General features: G+C 42.1%; 1 protein-coding gene across 1 annotated transcript in view; it reads left to right on the forward strand.

The window, feature by feature from the left end:
- Positions 1–24,278, forward strand: part of KALRN (kalirin RhoGEF kinase) — a 694,022-nt gene that overhangs the window by 420,407 nt on the left and 249,337 nt on the right. Inside the window, exons 18-21 of the mRNA XM_052653860.1 lie at positions 4,349–4,498; positions 6,843–6,957; positions 11,368–11,483; positions 11,977–12,099. Of these exons, the coding sequence (XP_052509820.1) occupies positions 4,349–4,498; positions 6,843–6,957; positions 11,368–11,483; positions 11,977–12,099 (504 nt within the window). The remainder of the gene's footprint in view (positions 1–4,348; positions 4,499–6,842; positions 6,958–11,367; positions 11,484–11,976; positions 12,100–24,278) is intronic.

A 24,278-nucleotide genomic window follows, 5' to 3' on the forward strand; every position in this document is an offset into this window, starting at 1 on the left:
TGTCTCTTATAAATTTCTCAAACTCACTAGACGTAGGTGTTGAAGTAGAAATTGGGTGGGCATATGCTGAATGCTAGGTTTCAGTGATGTACCAGTTAGCTCTGGCCACAATAATGCTGTATAACGAATCACCCCCAATCCCAGGGGTGTAAAACAGTAAACATCTGTTTTTGCTTTGGTATCTAGTATTCAGCTGATCTTGGCTGAGCATAATAAAACCAGGCTCCAAGCTACAGGCTAGGTCTAGATCTGTTCCTGTATTCCTCTTCCTTCTTGACTGGCAGCTACTTGAGCCACATTTGTGGTGAAAGGCCGGGGTGCAAGAGCCCAAGACCTACTGTGCAAGTGCCTTTCAAGTTTGCCCGCATCACATGCTGTAACATCCTTTCTGCCAAAACAAGTCACATGGCCAAGCCAACATCAGCGAAGTATGCCTCCTGTGAGGACTGTGGAAAGAGAGTGATGAGTTACTGAACACAGTTTAATCTACCACAATAGGGAACTGTGCACTGCTTGAAAAGCATACAGTTCTTTCATTCATGGGATTCCCAGTGTAGTACAGGAAACACGGCTCTCTGTCATTAGAGAAGTGTGCGCCTAACCAGTAGGATGGTGCAGCTGTGGAAGAAAAGGCAGGAGATACCTACTTCGGGGCCATGAAGTTCCAAACTCATTGTTAATATATGTACAGTAATATGCACAAGGGTTAAGAGGATTTGTAAATGATTTGGGTGCTGTTATGGGACTCTTTTCATGAAATAGAGTTTTAAGACAGGATAGCTCCCTGGTAGAAATAGATCAGAAACAGACTATGGGACAAAAGGGACCATGGGAAAGTCTATCTCAGAGCAGATGTAACCTGTCTTGCTGGGGTCCAGCCCCGGTGGATCCAGGGAATTCGAAGGGTGGACGGCGTTGGCGTGAGAAAAACTTATTTATTGATTAATATAAGATTAGATTAGGAAGAAATAGTGTAGTAGGAAGATTAAGTGGAGGAAGAGGGCTGAATAGCTTGGGTTACGCAGAAGACCAATAAAATTCCAGACAAGGAATTTGCACCATCTACGTTGGGCCACCGGCGCTTGCTTGAATATCTAAGGGTGCCTCACCTTAGGCTCCCTTTCGCGCGGGTCTTAACAGCCAGGGCAAGTAAGTAGACCTGGCGAGCCTCCGCGCCCCAGATGGAAATTCAGCCTGAAATTAAAGTAAAGAGCAGAGGGAGGGAAAGAGAGAGAAGAGAGAGAGACACGAGGGGAGCCAGATTCCCAAGAAACCAGGCCGAGAGACTAGTTCGAGAAACTGGTCCCATCCTTTATTGTTCAGAAGGCCTTTTATACTTTTGATAAAACATGGAGATCAATGGGTAACACAAAATTATGTAGCGTTCGCAACCCAGATTCTTTCTGTGTATCATTTTGTATACAAAAGGTCTCAGGTGATTTACATTATCTTCTGGCCACGAGGCTTGTTAACACTTTTTGGCTCTCTTCCTTAATGAATGTTAATTTCGTTTCCCCTGAAGTGTTTTTCTTTAATCTGCATCTCCTTAAAGCACTAAAGTTAATCTCTATAGAACAAAGGCGCAGTGGGTTATAACAAAGAAGGTACTTAACTCAAAGATCTAATGTTGCTAATACCAGGTCTACTACTTGTTTTTCTATATACCAACTATATCTAAAAATAAAGGATATGAAAATTCAGCAGCAAGCATTGACTCAACAAACGAAACTTTTAATCAGTCGTATTCTAAAGATTTTGACTCCTCGGAAGCCCCTGCATTCCCAGGATGTTTTAAGCTTCCTGTGCCTCCTGCGGTCAGGAGGCCTCAAACAATCACACGCGCAGCTGTACGAGTCCTGCAGGCAGGCTAGAAAGCCATCAGAGGGGTTTTTGGATTGAAACACTCTTTCAAATGCAGAAGACTAAAGCCCTGAATTGACTTTTTCCAGAGAATGTCAGAAGAGTGGAAAAGCAGAGCACAAAAACCGGCAGATTTTTGTTGGGGTACATGCTTAGGAATTTCCAGAGGGGCCCCTGAAGTCTGAGCATGCCTTGCGTATGTCAGCTTCCTTCCTCATGACCTTGTCACGGGCGGGGTTCCTCACACTGGCTCCCGGCACTGTCTGTCAGTGGGACCTGCAGCCAGCATTCATGTTTACACCTTCTCTCAGTCCTCCTTTCAAGCATTTCAGAGAGATGGTCTTACATGCCCTCAGAAGTGAGAGCAGCAGATTAACATAATAAAGAGCTTCTCCAGTTGATTTATGAATTAAGCACAGCCCAGTCACACCTCAGCAAGCTTTTTTAAAAATAGAAATCGATATGCTAATTCTAAGATTTAGACAGATATGTGAAGAACCTAGACTAGCCAAAAACAATCTTGACAAAGAACATTGGAGGTTTTATACTACCTGACTTTAAGACTCTAAAGCTGTAGTGATCAAGACAAAATGGTATTGGTGTGAGAGCAGACAGAATGGAACAGAGTAGAGGTTCCAGAAGTAGACCCACATATATAGTCAATTGATTCTTGAAAAAGCAATTCAACAAGTTTTTTTTTAACACATGGTGCTGGACAACTGACTATCCATATGAAAAAAATGAGGCTTAATCCCTTTGTAATATCATATATGGTTTTAAATTTGAGATGGCTCAAGATGCTGAGGAGAGGGTAATGGCAACCCACTCCAGTACTCTTGCCTGGAAAATCCCATGGGCAGAGGAGCCTGGTAGGCTGCAGTCCATGAGGTCGTGAAGAATCGGACATGACTGAGCGACTTCACTTTCACTTTTCACTTTCATGCATTGGAGAAGGAAATGGCAACCCACTCCAGTGTTCTTGCCTGGAGAATCCCAGGGAGGGGGGAGCCTGGTGGGCTGCTGTCTATGGGGTCGCACAGAGGCGGACACGACTGAAGCGACTTAGCAGCAGAAGCAGCAGCAAGATGCTGAAGGGGACAAAACATTAGATTAAGAGTCAGGAAATTTGACCCTGAACTGACCTTACCAAAGGTCACTTTCTCTCTCTAGATTTTTGATTCTTCACCTATTAAATTAAATGACTTATACTGGGTAATCTTTCCATTTCTTCCAGCTCCCAAATTGATTGGTTTTAAAACTAATACTATCTTGGGACAAGTGTTAAGCACTCGTTTTCTTAAAGTTGTTGCATGTGTATAATCTGTTCTCTCTCAAGATGTGAGCCTCCTGCTTGTTTTGAGGCCTTGCCTCAAGAGAGATGTGTGGTGCTAAAGAAACTAGCTAGAGTTCTGGGATAGGCCTTCTCATGACATGGGAAGCATGTTGGCAATGGGAGTGTTCTGCTTTGGACATCTTTCAGCTAATTTTTCAGTTCAGTTCATAACTCAGAAAGCATCCTATCCAATGCCACGTTGTTTACCAAAAGAGATGACTTTCTCAGATAGAGGAGGTCAAGGATAGTTAGAACCACTTTCCCCTGCTGCCCTAGCCAGGTAAGTAACCACAGATTGTTGAAGGAAAGTATAGAAATGGTTTCTATTTTCTGCATCCTTCCTTAATCCCTGACACTAGGTTGCGTTGTGTCTCCTACTGATAATAAACACCCAAGCCCCGTTTGAAATGCTTTTGGTCTTTTGAATTTGTCTATACGGTCAATTAGAGCATGGCCTCCTAGACTTTTTAGAACTGAAAAACCATCTTAACTATCTTTTAAGTTAACCCGAATTTGTTATTCCTCTGAAGGAAATGTACATTTTGCGGTAGCAGGTCTGGAGATGTCATTGCCTTATGGTAGCACCTTGAAACATTTTTGCTGGAATATTTTTCCCAGGGAGGGGAAAGATAACATTCACTTATGGTGCATAAATCACACAACATAGGCAACTTCCTCCTTTACCTCTACTTGAGGCTACTTCCGGTAGGACAAGTACAGATGGCTGGACAACCCAAATATCTTCCCCAAACCTCCTTTTCCTGTTCTACCTAATTCATAGGTTATCATAAGATTATCGCAATTTAACATATAAAAACACTTTGAAACTCCCCAAATTACTAGTCTTACCTCCTTTCTTGCTGTGTACACTGTCCCTAGGTGATGTCATCAATCCCTGTAGCCTTCAACCATCAGCTGTCAGAAAATGATTCCAAAGTCCATACCTCAGTTATAACCTGTCTTCCAAGCTCCAGACACTGGATTCTCACTGCCTCCTGGACCTTTTTCTTAGACATCTCAGGGGTACTGCACACCTAAGGCCACAAATTGGATTTTGAATGAAAAATGTCACTTACAGTAGGGGTCTCTAAGCTAATGGTCCTTATAAAACACTTCTTAAACAATTACTGAGTCTTTTCATCCTTGATTCATTAGGTCTGTAGTGTCCTGGAGAGCTTAGAGCAAGAATACCGAAGAGATGAAGACTGGTGTGGTGGACGAGATAAATTGGGGCCAGCAGCAGAGATCGACCACGTCATTCCACTCATCAGTAAACATTTGGAACAAAAGGAAGCCTTTCTTAAGGTCAGAGCACATTGTCATCCCAGTTCTGGGACTTTAGCCTTGTTTTTCATCTACTGTCTGCCCGTCTCGGCCTCCTCCTCCTCTTCCTCCTCCCTTCTCTCTGTCTCTCTGTCTCTCTCTCTCTCTCTCTCTCTCTCACTGCTCCATGTGGGCTTCCCATACCCCGTATTTTCTAGTTTCTTATCTAAAGGGAGGCATTTGTAGAGAGGACGTTTGAAAGGTTGAAAAGTTACACTTCAAACGTTATTTCTCTTAACGCTTTTTGTATAATTAGTTAATTAGAATGCTCCATTTCTGCTGGTGCTGTGTATAAATATCCTGATATCCCATTGATGTTTACTGAGGAAAATGCATACTTTCACTTAGTTATGTTTTATCTATAAAAATATTTTAATTTAAATATATAAGATAGAAAACTATTAAAATACATCTTTTATAACTGGACGACACAAAATTTAGAGCAAGAGTTTAAAGAAATATGTTTAGACATTTATTTATCAATCTAACAATTACCGATTACCGATAAATGTGACACTGTTTATTCTGCGTATGAAGGCAGAAATACGTAGCTTCCTGGGGGGAAACACAATCCAGCTCTGAACAGCTTTCAGCTGGTGTGGGAAGACCTCCTAAGCCTCTTTCCTTCTGCCTTTGATCTTCTCTCTGACAGAGCCTTCAGTGTGAAAACTTTTTCAAAGGCTCCATTTACTCTCAAATTCCTTGCTTTCATGTTCTGCTTCCTTTCAGGTTTCTGAAAGCACGCTAGAGAATTTTTATACCCTAACATGTTGCCACTGATTTTCTACAATTCTGTAATTAACTGCTTTTCTTTCATTAGGGATTTTCTCTACTTGACCACTTCTTTAAGTTTTATTTTTATTCTTTTTTAAAGATGACCTCCTGCTGCTTTCCTCCCATCTATCTAGTATCTGCACCTGCATTTGACCATTAGTAATCAGCTCTTACTAATAAGATTAAATAGAAATTCTTCCATATAGGGCTTAAGATGATTTTAAAAGTCTTCCCTCTGATAAAACAAAGTTTAAAATGAAACAATTTAAGTAGAGCATGTCAAAGTTTTTAAATAGAGGTATAAAGGTATTTCTTGATAAAATTAAATGTTTCCTTTGAAGAAGGAAAAAAAATGTTCTGAGGTTTTCCATATGTGCCCAGAACCATAGTTGAGGAACTCTGTTGTTGTGGGAATTACAAGCCAAGTGGACAGAAGATCAAGCTCTCTGTATACATTAGTTGATGTATTTTGGGTTCTTTAGCTTTGGGGCCACTATCCAGCTGTTAAATTCATAGTCCTTAGGGTGGTAGGACCATAAACAATCTTACCAGAGCTCCCAGAAACCATTATTGTGAAATCAACATTTAAAATAATTTTTTACCACGTGACTTGTAGAATCAGATGCTAAATATAAAAAAGCTTAGTTTTGACCATATGATTTGTAGAATGAGATGCGAAGTATGAAAAAGTTTAGAAGTTAACAATTTTATTTAGAGATAATTCAGTTTTGAAAGCTGTGAACTGAAAATTAATGGACTAACATGTATTACTTCTACCAACAGGAAAAATACTGCTTTGTAAAGAAATTTTAGAAAATCTTTGGTCTTGAGAGAAACTAGAAGCGCTCTATCAGTAGACCTAGATTCTAATCCTGACTTGCTCGTGACTCCTGCCTGTGCTGGGCCCCAGCCTCCTTCTGGTGCAGCAGCATGGGACAAACCCGTCCTCTCTGCCACCCACTGCTCTGTGAGCCTTAAGGGGATGGTACAATGGCTCTTACTCTTTTACATGATATATTGTGCCCAGCAATAGGATGTTTATTAATCTTATTGAGGTGGAGGTGGGTTTTATAGACAAACATGTTTCTAAAACGTGGGTAATTGCCATTTATATTTGGAATGTGTGGTTAATAGGTTTGATTACTAAATTTGCTTTCTCGAGTCTAAATTAAGCTAATGTTAAAGTGACTTACACCAAGGTCATATACGAGGCACTCTTATATGTGGCAGAGGGAAATCAGCCTGAAAGGTGATGGTGGTCATGCTGAATCAGTACATGTAGTAGTTAAGGAGTAGCTGATTTCTTTTTTCGCTTGTAAGGGAAAGGGGAGAGGAACAGGGAGCTTTTCTTTTTTAAGCTTTTCACTTAAAAGAATAAGTGAACCTCTTCCATTAGAACTGGAACATCCATGTTGCTCCCATTGGCCTCCAGGACTCTGCTCACCCAGAGACCCAGAAGCCTCATCGCCAGCATCCCTTCTCTCGTGTCTTAGATCATGTGCACCTCTGGACTGAGACTTATGTGTAGGACTTCACACTGTGTCTCTCTCAGGCCTGCACCCTGGCACGGCGGAATGCTGAGGTCTTTCTCAAGTACATCCATAGGAACAACGTCAGCATGCCCAGTGCTGCCAGCCACACCCGAGGACCCGAACAGCAAGTGAAAGGTCAGTGTGGGCCCTGCCAACCTGAAGCCATTCCAGCCACGTGGACCAGAGCTTGGTACCTGGTCTTCATGTGACCTCAGATTTCCTGGTTCTTCTCCTTAGATAAGAAAAAGTGTGATGTGGGATGGTATGGACAGTGGCAATTCATCATGCATCAAAATTTGGAATGGAAAAATGACTATAAAATTTCTCCAAGTATATTTTGTTTTATCTTAGAGTTTCAGTTTAGTTCAATTCAGTTGTGTCCGACTCTTTGCAACCCCATGGACTGCAGCACACCAGGCCTCCCTGTCCATCACCAACTCCCGGAGTTCACCCAAACTCCTGTCCATTGAGTCGGTCATGCCATCCAACCATCTCATCCTCTGTGATCACCTTTCCCTCCTGCCTTCAATCTTTCCCAGCATCAGGATCTTTTCAAATGAGTCAGCTCTTCACATCAGGTGGCCAAAGTATTGGAGTTTCAGCTTCACCATCAGTCCTTCCAATGAACACTCAGAACTGATCTCCTTTAGGATGGACTGGTTGGATCTCCTTGCAGTCCAAGGGACTCTCTTAGAGTTTAGAACAATGCTAAGAGAAATAACAAATAATCTCTACATATCTACACTGTGCAGTATCGTAGCCACTGGTCCCATGTGACTTTCGAGCAGTTGAAATGTGCCTGGTTACTCCCACTGACTATTAATTACTTTACGTGTCATAGCCAAACATGGCTACCATATTGAATGGCACAAGACTGAGTTACCTTGCAGCCTGAGAACGAGACATGGACTGAGATTCATAAAACCGCATTCTAATCCTGGTTTTATTGCAATGTACAGTGTGCTGCATGCTCAGTCGTGTCTGACTCTTTGCAACCCCATGGACTGTAGCCTACCAGCTCCTCTGTCCCTAGGATTTTCCAGGCAAGAATCCTGAAGTGAGTTGTCATTTCCTCCTCCAGGGAATCTTTCCAACCCAGGAATCAAACCCAAGTCTCCTGAGTTACCTGCATTGGCAGATGGGGCATTTTTTGTTTTGTTTTGTTTTGTTTTGTTTACCATTGAGCCACCTAGTTTTATTACTTACTGCTTAAGCTTTAGAAACTTCAGTTTTCTTATTGAAAAATGAAGAAGGATGTGTAAATTCTTGCTGCTCAAAATATGGGCCCCAGATCAGTAGCATTGACAACACTCAGGAGCTTATAAGAAACATTATCTCATGCCCCACTTAAACCTACAGAATCAGAACCTCCTTTTTGGCAAGAGCTCCTCCATCCCACCAGAACCAGGTGATTTTTGTGCACGTAAAATTTAGATAAGTACTGGTCTAGATAATCTTCAATATTTCTCTGAATTCTATAAAGTCTACAGTTGTGTGGATAAAAATCAATAACCTTTAAAATTGTTCATTTGCTGACCAACATTAAGCTTAAATTATTATTGGTGGAATCACTTACTCTGGACCTGACAGAAATTAGCCTTTGAGTGGGTGAAGAATTTAACAAATGTCATCTTGACACAGCAAAGCAATACAACCCTGGAGACCAGTGCTAGGGAGGGAAGTGATACAGGCTTGGCAAGCTGCTAAGGGGACAGTGGGAAGCTTCAACCTCTTTTAGGAAGGGCCTCTCTTCTGCTTAAGGAGCTCGGGAGGTGGCAAGATCAGAGGACACCAGGAAGAATTAAAACTTAAGAATCAAAGTTTCCTACAGAGAAGAGGGAAGAGGGTTCCTTTTCCAGATGTGCTATCCTGTTTGCAGCTGAGGGGCCCTGTAGGTAGCTGGCATTATGTCACCTTTCCCTTCCTGCAGATTTTTCAGGATCTGTGTTCTGATGTCTAAATGTGACTTGAGTGAGGCCAGCTACCTGCTGAGAGCAAGCACGCCCCAGCTCCACCCCAGTGTGCCAAGAGTGGCAGCCTCCCAGGGAAAGCAGGATGTGCCCCATCTTGGTGGGGGCCAGAGCAGGGTATGCCCTCAGGAAAGCTTACACAAGGGGCAAAAATGGAACCTGAAACTCATTAGGACATTCACCTAAGCTGGGCTGATTCTCTCAGCCACCACGGAGGGACCTCAGTGAACAAAGCTCTAACTTGGAGACAAAAAGACTAAAGGTAACACGGGTTCTCACTGTCTTTGCCCAGTTGTAGCTTTCACCTGAGCAGAGACCTATAACCTCTTCTGTATCCATTTCCTTTCTACCTGCTACCTGGGCCCAAAGCACTGCCTCATATTTTAAGTTTTTCTTATAGGAGCAATTATTACTATATAACAACCCCTGAAATTCAGTGGCCCACAACTGTAAGCATTTATTGTTCATTGACTGCATTGCCTGGGGACCAGCTGCCTTGGCTGGGCTCAACAATGCACTTCTGCTTGAGACTGCAAATCAGGCTGGCTTGGCCCCTTCACTACAGTTTGGATTCTTGTCTGCTCCATGTGGATTAATTCTGGGACCTTGTTGAAGGGGCAGTGGTCACCCAGGAGAACTTCTTAGGGAGGTTATAGCAGAGATCAAAGGGGCAAGGTCGATTGCACAAGCACACTCCAAGCCCCTACTTATGTCCTATCAACGACCCATTTGCCAAAACAAGTCACATGACCAAGTGTGAGGTCACAGGTGAGGAAGTACGCTTGGTCTCTTTGGGGGAGAAACTAAAAAGCTATATAATAAGAGCATAGATATAGAGAGAAATCAATAACAGGGACCCATATAAGTTCTCAGCCTAAGGGAGAAGAGACAGATTCTATCTATCCTTCAAGAGTTAAACTTCCATAGTGCATTAAAAGTTCACAAAAATCAACAAGCACTACAATTTGGGCTGTGCCCTCTGTGTAGAGCACCCTGTTACTGAGTCCAAGCTTGCTCTGCTTGTCCCATGAGCCAGTAGACCTAGAAGATGGCAGACTAATGTCTCAAAATAACAGTCTTATTGGGGTATTAATACTGGGTTCTTTTATAGAGCAGAGATGAGGGGAGGTGAAGAAACAAAGTATAAGGGCCATTAATCTTGCAAATATCTCCTATAATGGCAAGCTTCAGCCAGGGAATGTGTTGATTTCTTCCTTTCTGCCATCCACAAGTGGACAGGATTCTGAGCAAAGGCACTTTAGGTTAACAGTCAGGCAGAGGGGCAGGATTCTCTGAGACAGACCATTATGGGTGATTATGGATTATTATTTTAATCCGTTGTGGATTATAGTAACAAAACAAACAAAAAGCAAGTCAAAGAAACAGTTCCAACATGCAGTCAGAATTGGCTTTTCCCTGCAACATAACTTGTGCTTTACAGTCCCAATAACCTGAGAGCCCAAGGTGGCTAAGAAGTCATAAAGTTCTACCCTTTTCCATAAGAATGACCTTGGGCCAGTTGCCTACCCTCTCTAAACCTCAGTTTCTTCATCTGTAAAGTGGAGATAATGGTCCATGCATAATGAGGTACTCTGAAAATACGTGTCTGCCATATAGTGAGCACTGAATAAGTGTCAACTTTTCATAGCATCATTCTTGTATATCTTTGTAGTATCTAATGTAGTTAGTGGGAAGTCAGAGGCAAACAGTACAAAATAGATTTGATGCTTCAAGCTTAGAACATACTATTAAACACTTTGGAAGTCTATCCACGTAACCAGCTGCTTCTGGAACAACAGGAGAAGTAGGCAGAGGGAGGGAGCTGACATGGACAAATGCCTCCCACAGCCTCTGCTCTGCTCATGGCCTCATGCACATCCTCACGCCTACCATCATTAGAGATGATTGAGAATGGCTTTAGCTTTTCTTATGATCAGTCCCAACCACCAGGGGAGTTTGGGCTTAGAGACACGATTCCATGATGACGTGATTTCAACACAACTTCCCTATGCCTGTGATTTAGAGGTTTTTAAACTGAGGCTATGCTGTTAAAGTACTAAGAGAACAGCCCTCTGTATAGGCAGAGTACGTGGCAAGTGATGTGGTTGTCCATGCAGTTACCCCAGTCCTCGTGCCTGTTCACCTCTGGCCCTCCCCTAGAACCTCCAAGAGTGGCTGGGATTCCTCCCAAGTCCATTCACTCTCTACAGGCTCTAAGGGTCTGATTGAATTAGTTATTATTTTCAGCACCAATACTTCCCAAGGTCTCCTATCATCAAGGACTAGCTTTGGTGTGAAGAAAATCAGGGTCACTTTTAAGTCACCCTGGGGACATCCTCTCCCCCACTTTATTGATGCAACTTCACAGTAGGCCCTCCCTCAGTCTCCCTGATCTTGCTCTCCTCTGGGAAATTCTCTCTGAACCAAACTTTGGCCCCTTGCTTCTGGTGTTGAATTAGTCCTGTGGGGAGAGTCGAAGGGCGCAATTATCTGGCATCTAGGATGTGGGTCCCGAGTGGCTGGTCAGATTTGATCAGAGCCTTCCTGAGACCAGCACCTGCTCTCTGCCCTGCAGCCATCCTGAGTGAGCTCTTACAGAGGGAGAACCGTGTCCTGCACTTCTGGACATTGAAGAAGCGGCGGTTAGACCAGTGTCAGCAATACGTGGTGTTTGAGCGAAGCGCCAAGCAGGTATGTTCAGAGCTTTCCCTGGAGTTGTCTTGGACAAGGACCATACAGAGGCCTAGATGACCAAGACTTGGACAGTTCCAAAGAGGGTCATCACACCAGACAGAAGAGAGATGGGAGATGGGGGTGAGAAGAAGAATGCTTGCACTGACAGCAATTCAACCTTCACCAAGCACTCTACTCAGAGTTTGGTGACAGGAGTTGGGAGGAGATGCTGGGGGCAGATTGCTCTAACTCATGGATAATAGTGGACCTGGTCTAGAAGAGTCCCCAATTTAATGGACAAGACACTGTCTTTGCTGGTGGGTTTTTCCAAGTATAACAGAGAAGGCCACTTTCATAAATCAACTTCCAAGCTACATACTGATTAAATCATGCCAGGGTTTCCTGGGTCCATCATATTGTTCCAAACCACAATGTTCACATCAGAGCATGGCATGTTTTCCTACTAACAGCTGGCTTTTGGGAGAACTTAGTGGGTTGTTTCCTCCCACAGGCACTAGACTGGATCCAAGAAACAGGTGAATATTACCTCTCAACACATACCTCCACCGGGGAGACCACAGAGGAGACTCAGGAACTGCTGAAAGAATATGGGGAGTTCAGGGTGCCTGCCAAGGTAGGAAGCATCCTGGAGCCCTCCCCTTCCACCCAGCACACCCCATTCTGGCCATTTACTCACTGTGAACGGGAGAATAGCCTCTGTACCGAAAAGCTTGACTATAGCACCAAGGGGGGGACACGTAGGTAGAATCATCTCCTTTGAAATCTGAACATTCAAAGAGATGCAGCTGCTGGGTAGAGCTCTGTACACAGGGTCTCAACTCCTATATGCTGTGCTTCTGAATGGACCTCATCTTTGTGCTCCAGGTTCTGGAATCTGCTGTGTTCTTTTAGACCAAATACAACAAAGGAATATATTCATGTGAAATGCACATTGTGTGTATGAAATCAGCCACATACTCTTGAAATCTGAAAGGCCTTGGAAGTCCACCTTTTGAGAAGGGCCAGTGGCTATGGGTGGCTTCACAAAGCAGATTCCAGAACTAACTATTTCCATCTGGCCTTGCCCAGGAAATGAGCTGGGCTGGGGTCCCTGGGGAGCAAAACACACGCTGGTGTATGTACCCACATCCCATTCACACTGAGATGGAGAATGCTACAATAGAAGGAAATCTTGTTTTCATGTTTTCCTAGCCAGGATTTGATCTGAGGACCTTGGGTTGGAAGGAAATCTATCTCAGTTCCCTCTTTGTAGCTTCCTTGTCCCTCACCCTGGGCTCCCTGCCATGGAGGACCACCTTTGGCATCACTTCCAGACACGGCAGATGCTCTTCCAGGATGAGAGCTGCTTTTGTGGGAGGCAAGGGAGGAACATATTGATGCCTACCTTACCCAGAGATCCCTCTGACACTGTGGCAAACTTCCCTCTAATTTGCTGTAACAAAATTAGACTCTTAGCCTCATTCCTGAGATATTTCAGAAGTAGTTTTATACTTTGTGAATCCTACACCCTGAACTCTTGATAGTGGGGAGTTTTCCTCTGCACACTTGTGAGCTTTTGGGCCTTGTCACTCAATATGAAAAGCTGTCAATCAGATAAGAGATTCATTTCAACACCAGCTAGAACAAACAGCACTAGGGATGTGGCAGATGCCCAGAACCCTTTTCAAATCCAAATGAAAATGGTTTTGAATTACCCGCTTTGCATCCATCTGCCCCTCTCCAGACAGTGTCAACAATGAGTCATTAGTAGTCTGAATAGTACCAGATCCATGGTGATCCTGTTCACATAGGATGGATCACAGCGGATACCCAGAACTTCCTACGATCAGGATCTGCCCGTCACAAAAGTAGAAACATGGAGAATCATTTAGTCAATTTATTTTATTCTTCCTTTACAATCTTCCTATCTTTCTCCTTTCTACTCACATTGTTGTCACCCTAATTGGGTTCTTTGCTTTCAGCCTTTCCTTCCTTCCAGTCCATCCTGTCCTTCATTGGTGTTCCTCTCTAAAACACTACTTTGGTCATATTACCAACCAGCTGGAGAGCTTTTATGACTCTCCAGTGCCTTCAGGCTAACACTCAACAACGTCTGCATCTGTGTCACCTTAGCACCCCAGCTGTATCTTCAGTTACCCATTTATGCAAATTTTACACTCCAGCTGAATGGATATATTTTCCTACCCTCCAAGAAATACATAATTTATTTTCGTGCCTCTGTATCTTTTCTATACTAATTTTCTCCTTAGATTAGCCTTCCCTTCCCTCTAGTTTGTACTATTTAAAAAGATGCTGCCATTCCACTTCAGTGCCTCCTCCTCCGTGATCCTGCCTACCTGCCAGGGTACAATCTGGCCCATCCTTGGACTGCAACCATTGTCTGTACAGCCCTTAAGACACCTGTCACGGACCATCCTGTTCTCCCAGTAATGTGTATGCAGTGTCGTCTCCAGTATGAGCCTGCAAGACCTGAAAGCACAAGAACAATGCTTTATTCACTTACCTAACTATATCTTATGGCGGCTGCAACAGCGCATGAGTGCGGAAGCTGTGAGGGCACACGAGCGCGGCACCAGATGGTCAACACTGAAATCAGGGTGATTATATTCTTTGCAGCCAAAGATGGAGAAGCTCTATACAGTGAGCAAAAACAAGACCGGGAGCTGACTGTGGCTCATATCATGAACTCCTTATTGCCAAATGCAGACTGAAATTGAAGAAAGTGGAGAAAACCACTAGACCATTCAGGTATGACCTAAATCAAATCCCTTATGACTATACAGTGGAAGTGAGAAATAGATTTAAGGGACTAGATCTGATAGACAGAGTGCCTGATGAACTGTGGATGGAGGTTCGTGACATTGTACAGGAGGCAGTGATCAAGACCATCCCCAAGAAAAAGAAATGCAAAAAAGCAAAATGGTCTTCTGAGGAGGCCTTTCAAATAGCTGTGAAAAGAAGAGAAGAGAAAAGCAAAGGAGAAAAGGAAAGATATACCCATTTGAATGCAGAGTTCCAATGAATAGCAAGGAGAGATAAGAAAGCCTTCCTCAGCAATCAATGCAAAGAAATAGAGGAAAACAATAGAATGGGAAAGACTAGAGATGTCTTCAACAAAATTAGAGATACCAAGGGAACATTTCATGCAAAGAGGGGCTCAATAAAGGACAGAAATGGCAGGGACTTAACAAAAGCAGAAGATATTAAGAAGTGGCAAGAATACACAGAAGAACTGTACAAAAAAGATCTTCACGACCCAGATAATCACGATGGTGTGATCACTCACCTAGAGCCAGACATCCTGGAATGGGAAGTCAAGTGGGCCTTAGAAAGCGTCACTATGAACAAAGCTAATGGAGGTGACAGAATTCCAGTTGAGCTATTTCAAATCCTGAAAGATAACGCTGTGAAAGTGCTGCACTCAATATGTCGGCAAATTTGGAAAACTCAGCAGTGGCCACAGGACTGGAAAAAGTCAGTTTTCATTCCAATCCCAAAGAAAGGCAATGCCAAAGAATGCTCAAACTACCGCACAATTGCACTCATCTCACATGCTAGTAAAGTAATGCTCAAAATTCTCCAAGCCAGGCTTCAGCAATACATGAACCGTGAACTTCCTGGTGTTCAAGCTGGTTTTAAAAAAGGCAGAGGAACCAGAGATCAAATTGCCAACATCTGCTGGATCATTGAAAAAGCAAGAGAGTTCCAGAAAAACATCAATTTCTGCTTTATTGACTATGCCAAAGCCTTTGACTGTGTGGATCACCATAAACTGTGGAAAATTCTTCAAGAGATGGGAATACCAGACCACCTGACTTGCCTCTTGAGAAACCTGTATGCAGGTCAGGAAGCAACAGTTAGAACTGGACATGGAACAACAGACTGGTTCCAAATAGGAAAAGGAGTACGTCAAGGCTGTATATTGTCACCCTGCTTATTTAACTTCTATGCAGAGTACATCATGAGAAACACTGGGCTGGATGAAGCACAAGCTGGAATCAAGATTGCCGGGAGAAATGTCAATAACCTCAGATATGCAGATGACACTACCCTTACGGCAGAAAGTGAAGAGGAGCTAAAGAGCCTCTTGATGAAAGTGAAAGAGGAGAGTGAAAAAGTTGGCTCAAAGCTCAACATTCAGAAAACGAAGATCATGGCATCTGGTCCCATCACTTCATGGCAGATAGATGGGGAAACAGTGGGAACAGTGTCAGCCTTTATTTTTCTGGGCTCCAAAATCACTGCAGATGGTGATTGCAGCCATGAAATTAAAAAATGCTTACTCCTTGGAAGGAAAGTTATGACCAACCTAGATAGCATATTAAAAAGCAGAGACATTACTTTGCCAACAAAGGTCCGTCTAGTCAAGGTTATGGTTTTTCCAGTGGTCATGTATGTATGTGAGAGTTGGACTCTAAAAAAAGCTGAGTGCCAAAGAATTGATGCTTTTGAACTGTGGTGTTGGAGAAGACTCTTGAGAGTCCCTTGGACTGCAAGGAGATCCAACCCGTCCATCCTAAAGGAGATCAGTCCTGGGAGTTCATTGGAAGGTCTGATGTTGAAGCTGAAACTCCAATACTCAGGCCACCTGATGCGAAGAGCTGACTCATTGGAAAAGACCCTGATGCTGGGAAAGATTGAGGGCAGGAGGAGAAGGGGATGACAGAGGATGAGATGGTTGGATGGTATCACCAACTCGATGGACATCAGTTTGGGTAGACTCCGGGAGTTGGTGATGGACAGGGAGGCCTGGCATGCTGCGGTTCATGCGGTCGCAAAGAATTGGACATGACTGAGTGACTGAACTGAACTATATCTTACACATTGAAGAGAGGCTACAAATGTTTGAGAACATAAGAGAAAAAAAAGTCTGGGTAGATTTCAGCAACCCTTCCTCCTCAAATTTCTATTTAATATAATTTTTTTACTTTGACTCTCTCTCTGTTCTTACTCTTAGCTATTTCTGTTAATGGGATTTCATCCTCCCATCTATCATTTCCAACTGTAAGGACCATTCATTATGAGAATATCTCAAGTTAACAAATCTACCTGGGTATCTTCTGCCCTACCCTAGTCCTACTTACCAGAAGCAAACCTCTTTTAACCAGTCATCTTTGGTTTTAATGTTTATAACCAATAAAGTGAATTTGAAATAGAAACCAAATTGATCTTAAACCACAAGACAGAAAATATGATGGATCATAGGATTGAGTTGAGCAATAGAATATATTGAGTCTATCAAACTACTCTATTCCAAAGAAACAGATCAAGTAGAAGAAACACTGCATATCAAAAGGTACTTTCTATATAGCAATATAAAAATGTGAGAATAAAAATAAGATAAAGAGAATTTGTGTGAGGATAAGAGGAAAACAAAATTTTCTTGTTGTGCTCCATTGTAGTCAAGCCAGTTAGAAGAATCCAAGTGATATATTCCAGCTGTGGATTTTAAAATTTATAAAGTGCTAAGGTATATGGTGATAATTAAAGCTTAATCATCTTAACATCTGGAAGAACTCAGTTTTTCTAATAGCAAAACTCTTTAGATTTTTCTGTTTTTCATTTTTTACAGTTTAGTGGTTTTTCATACATTGACAGGATTGTGCAACGATTGCCACCATCTCATTCCAGAATATTTCATCACTCCCAGAATAAACCCCATACCCATCAATAGTTACTCACATCTTTTCCTCCCTAAGCCCCTGACAACCTCTAATCTGCTTTCTATCTCTATGAATCTACCTGTTCCAGACACTTTGTGATGCAACTTGGAATCATGAAATCATATAATATGTGGTCTTTAGTATCTGGCTTCTTTTACTTAACATATTTTCAAGATTCATCCATATTGCAGCGGGTCTTCATTGGAACTCCATTTTTGTGACTGGATAATACTCCATTGTATGGCTATATGCCACATTTGTTTATCCATTCATCAGTTGATAGACATTTGAATTCTTTCCAGTTTTGACTACTGTGAATGATGTTGCTTTGAACATTGTGTACAGGTGTTGGTGTGAACATTTGTTTTTCAATTCTCTTAGGTATATACCTGAAAGTAGAATGTCTGGGTCACATGATGACTCTATATTTAACTTTTTGAAGAAATGCCAAACTGTTTCCAAAAGTGTGAACACCATTTTCCATTCCCACCAGCAGTGTATATGAATTCTGACTTCTTCATATCCTCTCCAACACTGGTTATCATCTGTCTTCTTTATATAGCCATGCTAGAGGGTATGAAGTGGCATTTCATTGTGGTTTTTATTTACATTTCTCAATGAGTAATGATGTTGAGAAAGTACTTTTTTAATTAATTTATTTTTTATTGAAGGATAAAATTGCTTTACAGAATTTTGCTGTTTTCTGTCAAACCTCAACATAAATCAAGCCATAGGTATACATATATCCCCTCCTTTTTGAAACTCCATCCCATCTCCCTCCCCAACCCACCCCTCTAGGTTGATACAGAGCCCCTGTTTGAGTTTCCTGAGACATACAGCAAATTCCCGTTGGATGTCTATTTTTCATATGGTAATGTAAGTTTCCATGTTACTCTTTCCATACATCTCACCCTCTCCTCCCCTCTCCCCATGTCCATAAGTCTAGTCTCTATGTCTGTTTCTCCATTGCTGCCCTGTAAATAAATTCTTCAGTAGCATTTTTCTAGATTCCATATATATGTGTTAGAATATGGTATTTATCTTTCTCTTCCTGACTCACTTCACTCTGTATAATAGGTTCTAGGTTCATCCACCTCATCAGAACTGACTGAAATGCTTTTTATGGCTGAGTAATATTCCATTGTGTGTGTATATATATATATATATATATATATATACACCACAACTTCTTTATCCATTCATCTATCAATGGACATCTAGGTTGCTTCCATGTCCTAGCTATTGTAAATAGTGCTGCAATGAACAGTGGGATACATGGGTTTCTTTCAATTTTGGTTTCCTCAAGGTATATGCCTAGGAGTGGAATTGCTGGGTCATATGGTGGTTTTATTCCTAGTTTTTTAAGGAATCTCCTTACCGTCTTCCATAGTGGCTGTATCAATTTACATTCCTAACAGCAGTGAAAGAGTGTTCCCTTTTCTCCACACCCTCTCTAGCATTTATTGTTTGTAAGCTTTTTGATGAGGGCAATTCTGACAGGTGTGAGGTGATACCTCATTGTAGTTTTGATTTGCATTTCTCTAATAATGAGCGATGTTGAGCATCTTTTCATGTGTTTGTTAGCCATCTGTATGTCTTCTTTGGAGAAATGTCTGTTTAGGTCTTTTTCCCACTTTTTGATTGGGTTGTTTGTTTTTCTGGTATTGAGTTGTTTGAGCTGCTTATGTATTTTGGAAAGTAATCCTTTGTCAGTTGTTTCATTTGCTGTTATTTTCTCCCATTCTGAGAGTTGTCTTTTCACCTTGCTTCTAGTTTCCTTTGCTGTGCAAAAGTTTTAAAGTTTAATCAGGTTCCACTTATTTACTTTAGTTTTTATTTCCATTAATCTAGGAGGTGGGTCATAGAGAATCTTGCTTTAATATATGTCATCAAGTGTTCTGCCTATGTTTTCCTCTAAGAGTTTTATAGTTTCTGGCCTTACATTTAGGTCTTTGATCCATTTTGAGTTTATCTTTGTGTATGGTGTTTAGCAAGTGTTCTAATTTCATTCTTTTACATGTAGCGGTCCAGTTTTCCCAGCACCATTTAGTGAAGAGGCTGTCTTTGCCCCATGGTATATTCTTGCCTCCTTTGTCAAAAATAAGGTACCCGTAGGTGCATAGGTTTATCTCTGGGCTTTCTATCTTGTTCCATTGGTCTATATTTCTGTTTTTGTGCCAGTACCATACTGTCTTGATGACTGTAGCTTTGTAGCATAACGTGAAGTCAGGAAGGTTGATTCCTCCAGTTCCATTCTTCTTTCTCAAGACTGCTTTGGCTATTCTGGGTCTTTTGTGTCTCCATATGAATTGTGAAATTTTTTGTTCTAGTTCTGTGACAAATCCCACTGGTAATTTGATAGGGATCGCATTGAATCTGTAGATTGCATTTGGTAGTATAGTCATTTTCACAATATTGATTCTTTTATCTAGGAACATGGAATATCCCTCCATCTGTTTATGTCATCTTTGATTTCTTTCATTAGTGTCTTATAATTTTCTGTGTACAGTTCTTTCATCTCCTTAGGTAAGTTTATTCCTAGATATTTAATTCTTTTTGTTGCAATGGTGAATGGAATTGATTCCTTAATTGCTGAGAAAGTAGTTTTTTAAACTGATAATTTCATCTGTGAAAGTGAAAGAAGCTATGAGATAAACTTGGCTAAATTCTTCTTAACAAAGAGATAATGAAAGCAACTGGAGCTTTAGTTGAACTAAATTATGTCTTGGAATTCAGATAGCCAGGAAAGGGAACACTGAACCTGTCAGGCACTTTCTATGAGAAAAGTAGAATCTAAGCAGCAGATAAAAGATGAGCATATTTCTGTTTCTGAAACTCTTAAGAGGAATGGGCCTTCCCTGGTGGCTCAGATGGCAAAGCATCTGCCTACAACCTGGGAGACCTGGGTTTAATCCCTGGATTAGGAAGATCACCTGGAGAAGGAGATGGCAACCCACTCCAGTACTCTTGCCTGGAAAATCCCATGGACTGAGGAACCTGGTAGGCTATAGTCCATGGGGTCACAAAGAGCTGGACACAACCGAGCGACTTCATTTTTCTTTCTTAAGAGGAATGAATATAGCTCACATGTGACATACATTTTTGAAAAGTTTAGTTTTTCATGTTTAATGACAATTTCTGTCTCTCATGAAATGAATATGAAGATATACCTCAAGAAACTGTTTTCCTATACAGGGAACTCAATAATTCCATACCTACAAAAAATGTAGCAATAAGTACAAGGCAGATTAGCAATGAAAGGCCAATTGGAAGTTTATAATGAGTTTATCAGAATATATCAAGAAGGCTAAATTTTAAAGACTTGTCAAATGTGCTAAGGACACCAAATGGGTTTTTTACAAACTATATTCAGAGTAAGGCACTGTGATTAGGGAAGATGGTATAATATTAACTGATCAAAGGAAGGAAGAGAAAGAAAGAAAAAAGAAAAATAGAACCGTTGAACTCTTATTTTTTTTAACTTCTGTCTTTTCCAGTGGTAACAATTAGAATTCAAAATGAAAGAGCAAAACATATAGTAGGGGGCATAAGAAGCCCAAGATAAGTGAGATGTCAGCCCCAAATTTCCAATCCCAAGTGAATTATACTCCCCAAAGTCTCCCTTTGTCCACAGGGTCATGTCTTTACTTCTGAACCTAACATGCCATCACCTCTGCAATCTGACCCCCGCTTTGTCAGTCTATATAAGTTACTTTTCTCGGTGGTAAGATTTGAGTTTCAAACTGGCTTAGGTTACAAAGAGGAAAAGATTATTGTATGGCAGGATATGGAAATAAAGACAGAAGCTATGTAGCTGGACTTCCCAGGAGCCCAGGAAAAGCTCAGTGACTCAACCCGATGGGAAGAACAAGACATGTAGCATAGTCTCACCTCTGGAGGTGAAAATTGGGATGTCACCTGAGACCAAGGACAGTTGCAGTAGCCGTGTTACCTGGTCAGCTCGTCACAGGCTAACATCACCACCACTGTGATTCAGCTTCCCTTCTCTCCTTCTCTCTGCTTTCACTTCTGCTCTCCAACAAGCTACCCAGAACGCTGTCTCTATGGTCCACGTTCCCAGAAAACCCACCCAGCATGTTGCCCCTGTCCCTGTTCAGTAAGAGGTCCTAGACCAGGACACCTTGGAAGTCACTGGCTGCATATTGATGGGCTGCCCTCATGAGACAGGTTTTTCCTCTGATCTCATCAGCAGTGGCCAGACATGCGGCAGGTCTCACGGTGCCACCATAGTCACCTACTAGAAATCAGTTCAGACTGCTCTCAGGATGGGCCATGGGCATGGTTGGGTCCGTTTCATGAGTCAAATCTGTTCATCAGTTTTCATTCCATTCCCGAAGAATGTAATGCCAAAGAATGTTCAAACTACCACACAGTTGCACTCATTTCACATGCTAGCAAGATCATGCTCAAAATCATCCAAGCTCAGCTTCAACAGTGCATGAACCAAGAACTTCCAGATGTACAAACTGGATTTAGAAAAGGCAGAGGAACCAGAGATCAAATTGCCAACATCCGCTGGATCATAGAAAAAGCAAGAGAATTCCAGAAAAACATCTGCTTCTGCTTCATTGACTATGCTAAAGCCTTTGACTGAATGGATCACAGTAAACTGTGGAAAATTCTGAAAGAGATGGGAATACCAGACCGCCTTACATGCCTCCTGAGAAACCTGTATACAGGTTAAGAAGCAGCAGTTAGAACCTGACATGGAACAATGAACTGGTTCCAAGTTGGAAAAGGAGTACATCGAGGCTGTACATTGTCACCCTGCTTATTTAACTTATATGCAGAGTACGTCATGCAAAATGCCGGTCTGGATGAATCACAAACTGGAATCAAGATTGCCGGGAGAAATATCAATAACCTCAGATAAGCAGATGACACCACTCCCTTATGGCAGAAAGTGAAGAGGAACTAAAGAGCCTCGTGATGAAGGTGAAAGAGACAATGAAAAAGCTTGCTTAAAACGCGACATTCAAAAAACAAAGATCATGGCATCTGGTCCCGTCACTTCATGGCAAATAGATGGGGAAATGATGGAAACAGTGAAAGACTATTTTCTTGGCCTCCAAAATCACTGTAGACGGTGACTGCAGCTGTGAAATTAAAAGGCGCTTGCTCTTTGGGGGAAAAGCTATGACAAGCCTAGACAACATATGAAAAAGCAGAGACATTACTTTACCAACAAAGGTCCATATAATCAAAAAGCACTTTGGCCACCTGATGTGAAGAGCCAACTCATTAGAAAAGACCCTGATGCTGGGAAAGATTGAAGGTGAGAGGAGAAGGGGATGATAGAGGACAAGATGGTTGGGTGGCATCACTGACTCAGTGGACATGAGTTTGAGCAAGCTCCAGTAGATGGTGAAGGAGAGGGAAGCCTGAGGTGCTACAGTCCACGGAGTCACAAAGAGTTGGACACGACTGATTGACTGAACAACGATTCTTCCCCATGGAAGCCTTCAACTCTTGCTGGTCTAGCTCTACTCACCTCTCAGCACAGTATTTGCCCACTCATCCATTTTCCCAACATTTATGTTATACCTACTAAACATTGCTGATACAAATGAGTAAGATACCACATTTATCTCTTAGAAACATATGGTCTAATGAAGGAAACACATGAATAATTCAGGATGATACACACTGAAGTAGCAGCATGTGTGTGTAGTACTGTGTGAACACTGGGAAGGGCAATCCCCCACTCAGCTTATAGGGAGGGGAGGAGGGACATTTAGATGAAAACAGGGGTGAGGAAGAGCCACTGATTGAAGGAGGGGCAGGCAAAGCTCAACATGGCTGGCGTTTAGGAGCCACGGAGAGCTGTGGTCACACAGACAGGGGAGGCCACATGAGGAAGGCCTTTCTGTGCTCATTTCCCTGTCTGTTTGCTTCCCCAGGTTCCACATGTAGCTGGAATGCTCTTGCTCACATGCCATTCTCCTTATTGACACTGAAATCAGTTTTGATGTTTCAGGATATAATTTCCTCTGCTATAGCTGCTCTGGTAGGACTGTTGTTACCAATAGGCTATAAACCCCCATCTCATATGCAAGTCTCTGTACCAATAGCAGAGAATAGATATATATTTCCAAGACTTTTATATCAAGATAGATTTCTTGATTATAGCTACAAAATTAATGTTTAAAGTTTAAAAAAAAAAACCTAAGAAAAATTGTTTTCTAGGGGGAAACCCCCAAATGCAATGATATGTAAGTCCTTGGGGAACTTTCCTGGTGCTCCAGTGGCTAAGACTCTGTGCTCCCAATGCATGGTTTGGTCCCTGGTCAGGGAACTAGATCCCACATGCTGCAGCTAAGACCCAGTGCAGCCAAATAAAGCTTTTTAAAAGTTCTTGGAATACCAGGTATCTTTTATTGACTGATTCTCAGTGCTGCTGCTGTTTGCCTTTCCATGGTTAAGGAGGTGTTTCTCCTGTCCTCATACCCACCTTATTTCCTTCACACTAACGCTCTTCTGGCCCCTTGTCTCCCAGCCCCAGGGACCAGCCCACTGCACTGAGATAGGAGAGGCTCAGATGTGTTCAATGAGTTGCTAGAGAGCGGGAGCCCTGGCCATGTGGTGGCCAAGTTCTCTTCTTGCCCTTCCAACCAGAAGCCGCCTCTGGCATTTCTGGAGAGGATCAGTCTCTCGTGGGGGGAGGGGCTGTAGATGAGCCTGGAGAGGCCAGGGTGATGGTGGTGGCATAAGGAGTGAAAGGCGCTTCTGTCTGTTCCGCTGTTGCCCCAGTGGTTTTCTGTCTGCTTCCCTCAATTATCTGGATTGTAGCATGGTCCAAATTTTGGACCTACTTTCCCCCTGTCTGAAAGAAAAAAGATTATTTTTCAGAATAGTATTTAAATACTCTTCCTTTCTCTTAAAATCTATTAGACTTTCCTAATAGACTTTGAAGTTTCAAAACTCAAACCTAGGATAAAAGATGAGCAAGTGTTTGCTTGTTTGGACAGCCCTTCCATTTCTATGTCCTTTTTTTTTTAACTTTTCATTTTTACTTTATTTTACTTTATAATACTGTTTTGGTTTTGCCATACATTGACATGAATCCACGCACGTAGACCCCACCTCCCCCATGAGACCTGTCTTGCCT

This window comes from Budorcas taxicolor, chromosome 1, assembly GCF_023091745.1.
Source record: "Budorcas taxicolor isolate Tak-1 chromosome 1, Takin1.1, whole genome shotgun sequence".
Classification (NCBI taxonomy): Eukaryota; Metazoa; Chordata; class Mammalia; order Artiodactyla; family Bovidae; genus Budorcas; species Budorcas taxicolor.